Source organism: Astyanax mexicanus, chromosome 4, assembly GCF_023375975.1.
Source record: "Astyanax mexicanus isolate ESR-SI-001 chromosome 4, AstMex3_surface, whole genome shotgun sequence".
Classification (NCBI taxonomy): domain Eukaryota; kingdom Metazoa; phylum Chordata; class Actinopteri; order Characiformes; family Acestrorhamphidae; genus Astyanax; species Astyanax mexicanus.
Window position 1 is genome coordinate 29,097,899 of NC_064411.1, and position 14,161 is coordinate 29,112,059.

The 14,161-nt window shown below is 38.0% G+C and overlaps 2 protein-coding genes across 3 annotated transcripts in view; both read right to left on the reverse strand.

Moving 5' to 3' along the window:
* oc90 (otoconin 90) overlaps positions 1-7,902 on the reverse strand; it is a 29,173-nt gene extending 21,271 nt beyond the window's left edge. For both annotated transcript variants that reach the window (XM_022679253.2, XM_022679252.2), the window contains exons 1-6: positions 7,857-7,902; positions 5,947-6,009; positions 5,633-5,828; positions 4,143-4,255; positions 1,996-2,109; positions 515-559 (exon numbers count right to left, since the gene is read on the reverse strand). In XM_022679253.2, coding sequence (XP_022534974.2) covers positions 515-559; positions 1,996-2,109; positions 4,143-4,255; positions 5,633-5,828; positions 5,947-6,009; positions 7,857-7,899 — 574 coding nt within the window. In that variant the 5' untranslated portion in view covers positions 7,900-7,902. The remainder of the gene's footprint in view (positions 1-514; positions 560-1,995; positions 2,110-4,142; positions 4,256-5,632; positions 5,829-5,946; positions 6,010-7,856) is intronic.
* A 5,119-nt stretch (positions 7,903-13,021) lies between these two features.
* The window catches only part of LOC111194590 (HERV-H LTR-associating protein 1), a 42,636-nt gene continuing 41,496 nt past the window's right edge, over positions 13,022-14,161 (reverse strand). Inside the window, exon 13 of the mRNA XM_022679251.2 lies at positions 13,022-13,307. Within this exon, the coding sequence (XP_022534972.2) occupies positions 13,264-13,307 (44 nt within the window). The 3' untranslated portion in view covers positions 13,022-13,263. The remainder of the gene's footprint in view (positions 13,308-14,161) is intronic.

The following is a 14,161-nucleotide window of genomic DNA, read 5'->3' on the forward strand; positions in this document are numbered from 1 at the left end:
TCCAAGAGTCTTTTCAATGTGACGCTGCAGTAGAGAGTAACAGCAGTAACACCGTCTGTTCTAGCACTGATTTACTACAGACAGCAGGTCAGTATTCTCTGCTGAGATCCACAAAACCACACTGTTAAGATACGAAAGCGCCAAAGTCAGAGCTCACCTGCCTCTTAAATGGAACGACAATGGGCACAATGATTGGTTTATTTCACGTTACGCCCAAAACACACCCATGATTAATTAAGAGAATTAATCAACGACACGCCCTGAAGTCTTTAGGATGATTGGGTTGGTTATGGTTTGTTTTCTTTCAGCTCTACTTAATAAGAAAAAAAGAAACCGTGAGTGGTGAGCTAGTAGTGTTCATGTATTAAAGATGAGCGTGAAAAACCTCTCACTCCTCTGTCACTGGTATCTAAAGATCACTGGTTTAATTGGCTTTAGGTTGACAGGTGTGTGTGAGATGCTCGATGACCCCTGTGAGGGGTGTTATCTCTGTGTGTGTATCACTCTCCCTCACCTGTTCTGTTGAGCGCATCACTGATGGTGTCATTATCAAGAAGACCTGTCAATCAAAATGAAAGAAAGCGAGAGAGAGAGAAAGAGAGAGATGAGGTGAATGTAAATAAGGATATGGGCTAAAAGCATGGTAAAGAAAAAAATAGGAAGATGAGTTCTGCAAAGCTTCCACTTATTGTCACTGTCAGATAATAAGCTTGTATCTCCAATATGATGGCAGGTAATATTGTAAATATTGTGTATTTAGGAGTATTTAGGTGCTCTTATCTGGGGTTAAGCTGTTAACTTGTGGTTTCTGAGGCTGGTAACTCTGATGAGCTCATTCTGTACAACAGAGGTAACTCTTGCTTCTCTTTTTCTGGTGCGGTCCTGATGAGTGCCAGTTCCATCATACTGTTGTCTTTTGATTGTCTTTGCAACTGAAGTTGAGGATACTTTCAAAGTTCTTAAAATCTTTTAGATTGACTGACATTCATTCTTTAAAGTCATTTTTCTTTACTTATTTGAGTAGTTCTTGCCTTAATATGGATTAGAACTTCACCTCTTCACACCTTTACAGCTGATGCTCTCAAACACATTAAGATACAAGAAATTCAAGTAATTTACTCTTGACAAGTTTTCAAAGCAATATTTAGCCAAGTCTTGGACTAAATAACCTTTTTTTTATGGAGATTTCACATAGAAAGCAAGTTTAAGACTAGTTTTAATGGAGAACCCCAGTGTGAAATAGACTTTTGGTGTAGTAAAACATGATAAAGAGTACTAACCTTTGTTGAATAGCTTTCCGAGATCCAGTAATTTTGTGCTTTTTGCCCAGCACTCTTTACAATGGCCACTTCAGGGCATATTTTGCTCAGATAAATCGCTTTTTACACTGTTATACAGGGTCAAAGTAGCTCCACACTTCATTGGTAGAATCTGGAGAGCTCTAGCATTCAAAACGAGGCATTAATAATTTTAAAAGTACACAAGAACCTTAAAAATTGGTGGAATTGTGATTATTTAACACCTTCCTCAGTGTAAATAAATGCACTGGGCAGCGGCTGCTATGCCAGGAGGAAGGCTATGTAATTATCAGTATAGTGATGGCGATGTCCGGAGCTGTAGCTAACGCTATGTGTTGTAAACAGTAGTTTTTAATAAGCTTCTTGTGCACTTTTAAAGGTATTAATGCCTCGTTTTAAATGTCAGGGCTCTCCAGATTCTACCAAGGAGGTGTTGAGCTACTTTGAGCCTGGATAACCGTGTAAAACGTGATTTATAGGAGCAAAATATGCCCCTGGAGTGGTTGTTGTAAAGAGTGCTGGGCAAAAAGCACAAAATTACTGCATCTCAGAAAGCTGAGAGAAAGCAGAAAGGTGTGCTATTCAACAAAGTTAATATTCTTTATACCAAAAGTCAATTTTACACCAGAGTTCTCCTTTAATCCCTGTTCAGGAAACCCAATAACCCAATGATTAAGCCATTAGGAAGTTGAATTACCTGCACTGGTCTTTATCTGCTGTCTGATGGCTTGAGACTGTGAGCTGTAGGAGATGCACCCAATGGCTTCTTGGTCACACAGACAGAATCCTTCCTCACATGAATCAAGTGAATCTGTGGGCAGCGGCAAATGAATCATTTAACAACCTTCAAAACTCTATAGGAGCAAAGTAGATTGGTGAATCAGAATGAATCATGGGATTACTCATCCTATAGATATATGAGGAAATGAATTCATTGACAAAACGTATTACGCACCAACAAGGAGCTGCTGGAATGATGAAGCTTTATATGTGTAAATGTATTAATGATATATGTAGTATAAAGGAGGCTCTAGTATCCTGTTGGGTTCTGTTTCTCTAGCCTGGATCCAAGATGAGATACGGTTGATGGTATAGAGTTATACAGGTTCTGTATTCCATCCTGAAGCACATTTACCCACAGATGTTTCTGCTGGTCCTGTAGATCCTGCTCTACATTCGTATGTTGCGTAAGCTGACATTACATCTATCTGGTCCTACACTGTAGATGCTTGTTTGGCGATAAGACCATATAAGTTTGTGTTCTTTGGCTGAAGCAGTATTAGCATTAGGCGCTAACCACGCTAAGCACCAGCTAGCATTGCTGGAGCAGCATTACAGTTACCCGCTAAGTGCTACCTCTTTCGCCGTTCAGAGGTGAGTATATCGGACTGTAGCCTGCTGCTAACCAGCCTGCTGCTGGTAATTAGCATTACCCACTAAATGCGCTAAGTGCATAGCACTTTTACCGTTAAGAGGTAAGTATATCGGATGGTAGTCTGCGTGCTTACCGTGTTAAAACAAGCTACATGGGAGGAACCGCTAGCTAATATTGCCCTGGCTTACCGGAACACTCAGGGTTCCTCAGTCTATCACTGTTGGACAGCATTAGCCGCTAGATGCGGCTAGCACTAGCGGTTAGTTGCTAATGCTAATTACATTACATTACATTACATTACATTACATTTGGCAGACGCTTTTGTCCAAAGCAACTTACAATATTGAAGTGCAAATAATAGAAGAGGTTAAGTACAAAAATAATAGAAGTTAAAAATAAAACATCTATAGATGAGGTTAGAATTAGTTAGTTAGTTAGAGGTGTTAGGAGAGTAAGTGCTCTTTGAAGAGCTCTGTCTTCAGGAGTTTATTAAAGATAGTGAGAGATTCTCCTGATCTGGTAGTGGAAGGTAGTTTGTTCCACCATTGTGGAACTCTGTATGAGAACAGTCTGGATTGCTTTGTGTGAGTGTTTGGCAAAGCGAGGCGACGTTCATTGGAGGAGCGCAGCGGCCGGGAGGTAGCGTAAGCCTTCAGGAGCGAGTGCAGGTAGGAAGGAGCCTGTACTGTCATCACCTTGTAGGCGATTGTAAGAGCTTTGAATTTGATGCGAGCATCAACCGGTAGCCAGTGGAGCTCAATGAGCAGCGGAGTGACATGTGCCCGTTTTGGCTGGTTGAAGACCAGACGTGCTGCTGCGTTCTGAATCATCTGTAGTGGTTTTACTACACAGGCCGGGAGGCCAGTTAGTACGGCATTGCAGTAGTCGAGGCGTGAGATTACCACAGCTTGTACCAGGAGTTGGGTGGCCTGTTGCGTCAGAAACGCTCAAATTTTTCCGATGTTGTAAAGAGCAAAGCGGCAGGATCGAGCAACTGAGGCCACATGGGAAACATGGCATCAGCCCTGTTCCTTACTAGTGTTGCATAATGCGCTTTATAATCTGGTGCACCTTATGTATAAAAATAGACCAGAAAATAAACATTTATTGATAGTGCGCCTTAAAATCTGGATTCATTATGATTCGTTAAGATGATCCAGCAGCCTGTAAATGATGCCAACAGAGCCTAGATGGTGGTGAATTTGTCTCATTACAATGATGCCCCAACTTTTAAATGTTTTTAGGTGTATCATAGAGTCAACGATTTCTCACCAAGAGGTAAACTACCTATAGGTAGCCTCTGAGAACTCTTTTATAGGGCAGTGTGTGTGTGTACAGGAAGCACCTGTATTCATTTACTCATTGGTCTGAGACACGTAATGCCGATTCTATACACTATTAGTAAGTGTGTGTGTGTCTGTGTGTGTCTGTGTGTGTGTGAGGGTCTTTTGGGGGTGGGGTTTATTTACCACAGCTGTTGTTGGTAAGGTAGTCACAGGTGTAGTTGGTGAGTGTTGGTAGAGTTTGTCTGCAGTTTCTCTCCTCTAGTTCCTGAAAGCATCTCCTATGGTGTAGACAGCATCTGCACACACACACACACATAGTATTTGATTAGGCATGACGTGTGTGTGTATTTAGTCTCCACTGTGAAGTTAATTCATCTTTAAAATGTTGTTCTCCTGCTGAGTCTAATTGCTGCATCTAATTGGACTCTTTCCTCTTATTTATTGTTCTTTCTATTTAATCTTCCCCCTCCTCTTCCTCTCTTCTTCTTCTTTTTCATCTCACTGCAGTGCTAGCTCTTTCGCCGTTCAGAGGCGAGTATATTGAACTGTAGTCTGCGCGTTTACCATGTTAAAACAAGCTACATGTGAAGAACTGGTAGCTAAAAGACTGGCTTACTGGAACACTCAGGGTTCCTTAGTGTAGCTCTGTTGGGCGGCATTAACTAGCTCTAACCGCGGTTAGTGCTGCTGCTAACCTCACCTAGCGTGGCTGCTAACCATGTCTAGCGCGGCTGCTGCCCGTACTGTTGAAAATATTGGAATTCTAAGCTTACTGTAAATAAACAAAAGCACTTTACTCTCCCAAATAAACAATTTTTAGGAGAAAAATCAGTGTAGATTAACATCCTGCGCTCGTTTAATTTTGGGATTTTTTTATTTTTTTTTAAGAATTACAGTTTTGTTCCCACATGGTGACAACCTTGTTTCTTAATATTGTTGCCTAAAATGCGCCTTACAATCCAGTGCACCTTATGTATGAAAATAGACTTTCATTGATAGTGTGACTTATAATTTGGTGCGCCTCATAGTCCATAAAATATGACAGTTAACTTGCCATAGATGGTAGGAGAGAAAGTGCTTGTTTTAGGTCATTTTGGTGTGTCTTTGGTATTGTGAGGGTGCAAAAAATTAGCCTTGCGCTTTTTAAAACGCGCAAAAGGCAGGAACTAATTCTCTTAATTAATCATGGGTGTGTTTTGGGCATAACGTGAAATAATAATCAGTGTGCCAGCTGTCATTCCCTTTAAGAGGCAGGTGCACTCTGACTTTGGTGAGTTGATATCTTAATAGCACTGAGTGTGCACAACCTGCACAGCGCTCCTGCTTGGCTAAGATAGGATTGGGCGGCTGACTGTTGACTGTTGTCAGGGTTTTATTCAGTCAGTGGCGCACTAGTATTTCCCACTGCCAAGATAGAAACACACCAGAAATTTACCTGAACACACCGCACTTCCACCAGACCACCACACCCATCAGTGTAGATTTATTCCTAAACTCTGATATTATTTTAATGGTGAAAAAGGCGTAAAAATAGACTGTTGGTGTAAGATAGCAAAGAGCATCTGGACACCAGCTTAGACCATCCAAAACCAGCTAGCAGTAAAAACTGGTCCTTATTTGAATTTTGCAGGCTCATTCTCTCTCTCTCTCTCTCTGTCACTGTCAGGGCTCACCGGTCGAGTGTGTCAGCAGGTTGAGGGGTGTGTGTTGTGTTCTGGAAGGTCCTGTAGCTGCAGTAGTGTCTGTTCTCCTGCAGCAGGTCAGAAGGACACACAGCAGCCTCACAGCGCATCCTCACCGCAAACCTCAGCACTGACACCAAATTATCATACACTGCATTCAGCCAGCTGAACTGCACGCCCAGACACTCTGCAAAACACACACACACACACATACAAAACTGTGTTAGGTTACAGCACAGCTTCTCTAATACAGTATTACAGATCAGAGCTCTTAATATTTCTGGGATACATCAACACCAACTCACCAATCAGAAGCTGATCTGTGTTGAGGTCACTTGTATCTGGGCAGAACACAAGACTGCTCTGCACTGCAGAACAACAGAGACACAGTATGAGTGAAAGCATATCTGTACATTTTACTATACATTAATTGACCAACATTCAATTATACAGTCATTATACTATAAAAAAATAATATTAAAGTAAAAAATAATACACAGTTTATTAAAATGTGTTTTTGTATGATTTTATAAAAGGAGACTGGGATACATCAATAATATGTATCTGAGAGCTTTGAGCTGGACATAGTCTGGAGTGTCAAATAGACACACAAACTAGACAACCGTAACAAAACGAAAAAATTGGAAGAAAGGAACTGTTTGATTTGTATTCAGGAAAATATTTGATTTGAGTTTTATTCATTATATTTGGAAAATTGCAGATTTTTCTTCAATATATAAATATTTTCTATTACTATTACATTTAGAATTTTCAATAACATTTGTTATCAAACATGAAACCTTTTGATTTAATGGTTGAATAGTAATCTTCAAGATATATGATATATGTAATATCAGGTAGAAAATGCCTGCCTGTTTTGACCCAGCAGACAGCTTGGGAATGCACCAACACATGTATAAGTTGTGAGGTCTTATCTTATGAATGAGTAAATCTATTATATTATTAGGATCTATTATTATACAGCTCTGGAAAAAAATAAGAGACCACTTAAAAAGTATGATTTTCTTTGATTGTACCAAATTAAAAAGCTCTGTAATATAATCTAGGAAGGTGGATGATCACAAGCCATCAAACCAAGCTGAACTGCTAGAATTTTTCAACAGGAGTAAATGCATAAAGTTATCCCAAAGCAGTGTGTAAGACTGGTGGAGGAGAACATGCCAAGATGCATGAAAACTGTGATTAAAAAACCGGGGTATTCCACCAAATATTGACTTCTGAACTCTTAAAACTTTATAAATATGAATTTGTTTTCTTTGCATTATTTGAGGTCTGAAAGCTCTGCACCTTTTTTGTTATTTCAGCCATTTCTCATTTTCTGCAAATAAATGCTCTAAATGACACTATTTATATTTGGAAGAAATGCTGTCTGTAGTTTATAGAATAAAATAACAATGTTCATTTTACTCAAACATAAACCTATAAAGAGCAAAATCAGAGAAACTGATTCAGAAACTGAAGAGGACTCTTAATTTATTCCAGAGCTGTATAAGACTAATTTGTACTTTTGGCTACAGTGTGGGCAGTGTGCCAAGTCCTGCTGGAAAAGGAAATCCACATCTCCATAAAAGTTGTCAGCAGAGTGAAACATGAAGTGCTGTAAGATGTTGTAGGTTTGGAGAGTCATGTCATCTGCTGGTGTTGATCCACTGTGTTTTATTATCAAGTCTAAAGTCAGTGCAGTTTTGTTTTCCCACAAAATCTTACAGCACTTCATGCTTCCCTCTGCTGACAACTTTTATGGAGATGCAGATTTCATTTTCCAGCAGGACTTGGCACACTGCCCACACTGCCAAATGTACCAATTAGTCTTATATAATATAAAAATTTCCTGAGACTCTGATTTTTGAGTTTTCATTGGTTGTAAGCCATAATCATCAGCAATAAAAGAAATAAACACTTAAAATAGATCACTCTGTGTTTAATACATCTATATAATACATGAGTTTCATATTTTGAACTGAATTACTGAAATTCAGAAAGTAACTTTTTTTTGTACATCATAAGGCATTACATTACCACCTACAGTAGCCAGTGCAGTGGATGGCAAAAGTCATGGCACATGCAGCTAGGTCCCATGAACCATGACATTTGTTATGTCACAGTAAAACTAAGCATAGGGCACAACTTTTGACAATACAGAACAAAAACTAACTTAGTATAAAATAAATCTGTTTATGTATAGTAATCTTACCATGTGGGCATGTGGATAGCACTAGAATTGTCATCAACAGCATGGTTATTCTACAAAAAAAACATATAAATGCCTTTTAATACAGTGTTTAAAAACTACAGCAGCACTGCTGTATCTGATACACTCACTGTACCAGAACAACACACACTAACACCTCATACACCACCACCATACCAGTGCAGTCACTGAAGTGCTGAGAATAAATCATACACCACCCAAATATTAATAATAATAATAATAATAATAATAATAATAATAATAATAATAATAATAATAATAATAATAATAATGACTGATGCAAATTCTACATTATATATATATGGACTAATCACACAACTGTTTGTAGTATATAAGAATATTTTAATAGATTTCATTGTGGTTTGTGGTTTCTGCAATGTGATTGGCTGAGAGGCGTTTTATGAGTGCCATTATCAGCTGGTAATGTACTGTAACCAAAGCTCTTCACACACAGGTAACCTAGCAACGATTCAGTGCTTACAATATAAACAGCGCAGCTACAAACAGAGCAGCAATGGAACTATTTTAACTCTCTGAGTTTTTGTAACCAAACAGATCGTATTTTCTCGTCCTCTTTAACTCAAAATCTTTCAATAAACAGCGATAATGGAACTATAGTATAATCGCAATAATACACTCGAGATTCGTGCTATAATGTTATAGCATTTCCTCTTGTGTATTATTGCTTAATTATGTGACACTAGTAAGGAACAGGGTTGTCATTATGTTTTCCTTCTACAGGTGATACCTGTAAACCCTAAGCTAAGTTAAGTAAACAAAATTGTAATTCTTAAAAACAGAACATTTTCTTTTAAATTTAAACGAGTGCTGGATGTTAATCTACACAGATTTCTCTCTTGAAAACTGTTTTTTGGGTGAGTAAAGCACTTATGTTTATTTACAGTAAGCTTAGATTTCCAGACTCCACTGGAAGGCTGGATGCAGCAGCATTAGCATTAGCGGCTAACTGCTAGCATACATCATTTCCTTTTACTCATACAGAGATAACAGGAGGAAAACTCAGAAGAATTAGAGCTTTATTCTGAGTTTGAGAGACAGATACAGCTCTACAGATGCAGTAGTGACTCAAAAGTACAAAACACTGGTAGCAGAGGTGATGAGTTTTAGTAAACTTTGTCTATTATCAGTGGACGACATAGCTTGTTGTAACACAGTAAACACGCCGACTACAGTCCAATATACTCTCCTCTGAACGACAAAGGAGCTAGCTAGCGCTTAGCGTGGTTAGTGGGTAATGCTATACTGCTCCAGCAGTGCTAGCCGGGGTTAGCAGCAGGCTACAGTATTATAATACTCACCCCGGACTGCAAAAAAACTAGCGCTTAGTGCAGTTAGAGGATAATGCTAGTACTGCTCCAGCAGTGCTAGCCGGGGTTAGCAGCAAGCTACAGTCTGATGAACTCACCTCTTGGACACAAGTTTATGTTGCTGTTGTTATTGCAGTGTTTAATTACAGTATCTGTAATAAAGTCGCAAATAATTAAAAAATAAGCTTCGAGGCATAACAGCTAGTCCACACTAGCTATTATATACATATAATAATCTTATATAATATTATATTTTATATAATACATTTTTTTTTCACTTTCTAGGTGCCAGTGTTGGTGTTACATGATTTAATTATTAGTATTAATTGAAATGTTGTCAAAAATCTAGGGACATTTTATCAGAATGACATGAATGATCATAAAATCTGAAAACGATATATTGATTCTTCGATAGTGAAACCCATATTAAATGTTCTTTAATAAATGAAACAATTTTACTTAGAAGTCATGGTTACCAATAGCGATAAAAACAAAAGCATGGTGTAGGTTGAGTTAAAATATTTCTCAGCTGTCTTAAACTAAGTTGTTATAAACTCTACTTCCATGTTTTCTTTATTTCTTAACCCTTTGATGTCCTCCCCAATAAAAAAGGGGGTTGAACATTATTCTAATTTAAATACACAGCCTGGCCAAAAAAAAAAAAAAGTCAGCACCTGGATGTAAGTAAGTAAATGATGTGGGGTGTGTGTTGATGCTGCAGTTGGTCTGCAGGTTTAGGTTCAGCAACAGTATGTGCTGAAAGAATGAGGTCAGCTGACTACCTGAATATACTGAATATAGACCAGGTTATTCCATCAATGGATTTTTTCTTCCCTGATGATTGCGAGAATATTCCAAGATGACAATGTCAGGATTCATGGGGCTGGAATTGTGAAAGAGTGATTCAGGGAGCATGAGATCATTGAAATATTGAAACATTGACATTGATTTATTGAAATAAATCTTGTGATGTTGCAGAAGCTTATTGAAACAATGCCACAGTAAATGAGTGCTGCAATCAAATCTAAAGACGGCTCAACCAAATATTAGAGTGTTTGATCTTTTTTTTTTTTGACCAGGCAGTGGATTTGTCTATTCATTAAGAGCCATGAAACACAAAAGACCAGTGTTTTTTTTTCTTTTAAAAGACCCCAGTTTTAAAACGTTTAAAAACGTTAAATGAGAACATCCTCATTTAGATTCAATGTACTGATCAAATGTTACTGATTAAAAACTGTCAGCTTTTGTGCTTTTGACAGAAGTTCAGTTTAGAAAAGTAAAGAACAGTAGCATTACTAACAACTTATAACGGTTAACCATGAAATCTGGTGTAGTGTAAACATGAATTAGGATTATTTAGAGAATTAATGAATTATTAAGCTTACCTGGCTCGCTTTCACCTGCTGCAGAGACAGTCTGAACTCATGAATGAAGCAAATACCTTATAGCACAGGTGTGTGTGTGTGTGTGTGTGTGTGTGTGAGAGAGAGAGAGAGAGAGAGAGAGAGAGAGATAAAAGCTAATAGAAACAAAGGGCCATTTAGGGAAACCACAGAGGTCAAAGGTCAGGGCAGCTACCTACCTGAGCAACTTGCGTATCGGGTCACAGAGGAAGACCCGAACACACACACACACACACACACCTGCCCTCAGTGTAATGAGCTAGCTAGCTCTTTGGAACAGGCATTAACACACACACACGTTAAGTCATGGCCTAATCAACCTGTTACACACACACACTCTGTGAAGACCTTAAGCCCAGGGGTCAATCGCTCAATCAGAACTGCCCATTGTCATTAATGCCCAATCAACTGTGATCACCTGTGGGTGAGTGTGAGTGTGTGTGTGTTCCCTTTGCACAAGCACAGGAAGTGAGGAGCTGAGTGGGGGTGTGTATGGGCTGATAATGGCTCTTTGTGTTCACTAGGCTGCACATTCTCATTTCAGAGCTCAAACCCAAATTTCTCGGATTGTTTGTTGGAAACTCCTCTATTCTTAAAAAAAAAAATGCTTGGAAAAATATCATTTGAGTAAATGCAGAAGTTTCAATTTCAATATTTATTTTTTTGGAACAAATGAAACAGCTTTTTATCCTTTAGATAGATCCTTCATGTTTTCCACTGGCGATAAAAAAAAAACAAAAGCATGGTGTAGGTTGAGTTTAAATACACTGCCTGCTACACACATTCACTGTGGCATTGTTTCAATAAGCTTCTACAATGTCACAAGATTTATTTCAGTCCAGTGTTGCATTAATTAATTTTTTACCAAGATCTTGCAGCAGCATTGATGATGATAGAGTCTGACCACTGCACAAATCCTTCTCCATCCAGCACATCCCAAAGATTCTCACTGAGGTTAAGATCTGGACTCTGTGGTGAACTCTGTGGTGCTCCCTGATCCACTCTTTCATAATTCCAGCCACATAAATCCTGACATTATTATCTTGGAATATTCCCGTGATCATCAGGGAAGAAAAAATCCATTGATGGAATAAGCTGGTCTATATTCAGTATATTCAGGTAGTCAGCTGACCTCATTCTTTCAGCACATACTGTTGCTGAACCTAAACCTGCAGACCAATTGGCTAAGCAGTGTATGTCTCAGTTGGCATAAGTGGCCTTAAACTGTACTTCTACACTTTCTTCATTTCTTAACCCTTTGATGTCCTTACCACAGGGTTGCCAGGTCCACAAAAATACCCAGCCCAAAGTCAGTCTAAAAATCCCGCCCTTCAGAAACTTAAACTAGCCCAAAATATATGTCTGTCACATGTTTGAAGCAAATGTCAAAACAACTATGAGTTAGTATTAGACTTAGTAATTTGTTTATAAGGGATTTATTATCAGTATTGCTGTTCATCATAAAGTCTTTGAAAATATTGTAACATATTTATTAGTTCTTTATAACAGTTTTATATCCCAGTCAAGATCGTTTAATAGTAACTTAATTAGCAAAAAAAAAAAAAAAAACAGAGAAAGAAAGAACTGACTTAATTACTTATTTCTGTTCTAACCCTTCCTTTCTTTTCTCATCTTTAACATTTTTTTTATTATCGTCTTGTGATTTCTGGTTACATTGTGATTTCTCTCTCTCTCTCTCTCTCTCTCTCTCATTGTAATCAATCTTGGAAGACTGTTTTTAGTGTCAACTTTTACACTTTCTACACATTTTCACCCGAGACTAGATTTTCAAACAAGCCCAGTTTGGCACGAAAAACGCAAACCTGGCAACCCTGCCTCTCTGATAAAAACGGGACTGAACATTGTTCTATATTTTGTATTTTTTGTTCATTTGGAGTAATAAAATACAAAAGATAAGTGTTTTTCCTGTTAAAAGCCCCAGTTTAAAAACTTTAAAACTTGTGAGTGTGTGTGCATTCCTTTGCACAAGCACAGGAAGTGGGCTGGGTATGCTTCTAAAATTCTTTGAAAAATATACTTTGAGTAAACGCAGAAGTTGTTATTTATGATACATTGGTGTTTGAAAGTTTGTGAACTCTTATGAATTTCTAAAAATCCTAAAAGTAAGTAAAGTAATCTGAGTTGTAAAAGTATGTGAACCCTTGCTTTCTTTTAGTATCTGGTTCTTTCTAGCAATTAGGAATTTTAGCCCATTCCTCCTTACAGAACACCTACAACTCCGGAATGTTGGTGGATTTCCTTCCCTCCTTCCACAACATTCCTACTGGAATAAGATCAGGACTTTTATAACATTTATAAATAACGAAACTTTATTCTTCATTAACATTTTTGGTAGAATGACTTGTGTACTCCCTCATACACAGAAACATTCTTTTTTATTGAATAATTAGAAAATATGTGTTTGACTGTGTTTTTTTATTTATTTCTGATTAAGTGGAACAAAATAATATGTAATACAGTCAGCACAAACACACACATTCTCTCTCTCTCTCTCTCTCTCTCTCTCTCTTTTTTTCTCTTTATTGTATCATTCTTTTTCTCTCTCTCATTCTTGCTTTCTTTTATACACACAACATTTATATTTCAGGTTTTTGATCAGGAGCTGTGTAACAGTCTGGCAGAAGAGTCTCACTCTTCTCACATCTTCACACACATCCTTGCCAAACACTTCTGCTTCAGATCTGTGTATTAAAAAAAGAGAGAGAGAGAGAGAGAGAGAAAGCAACACAGAAGGGAAAAAGAGAGTGAAAGAGAGATGTCAGGTAAGTAAAGTGAAATCGCTTAAATAAATACAATAATCAAGCTCCACTGATCACACTAGTACATCTCAAAAAATTAGAATATCATTGAAAAGTAAATTTGTTTCAGTAATTCAGTTAAAAAGTAAAACTTATATAATATATAGATGAATAAAACACAGAGTGAGCTATTTTAAGCGTTTATATTTTTTATTGTTGATGATTATGGCTTACAGCCAATGAAAACACACAAAAATCAGTGTCTCAGAAAATGTGAATATTACATAAGACCAATTGTCATGGTCAGAACAGAATAGCAGACAAGCGCAGATACTGATAAAAACAATATACGTTTATTATAAGAATAAACAGATGAAATCAGGGTCGATACAAAAACAGGGGTGATCACCAGTAGACAGAGCAATGAAGACAAAACAATACCATAAACGGGAGACAGTCCAGAGTTCATACACAAGCAATCCAGTATCAGAGGTAATCCAAGAGGCGGTGGTGAAAGCACAGTCCAGGTCATACACAAACAATCCAATATCAAAGGCAGAGGCAAGAATCGGCGTCGAGAAAACAAAAGCAAGGTCATACACAAAGTAAACTGAGACAAGAGATAAGTAACGCTTTGTACGAGGATAACCTACAATACGCGGCGTGGTAGTCTGTTTGGCGTGCACCTTTATAGTGCCAGTAATCAGTATTCGGGACTTCCTGGAGGAAGCAGGTGAGGTGTCACGTGATCAGGTGAGTGCGTGATGTCAGCGGGTGGTGCATTCTGGGTAGTGTAG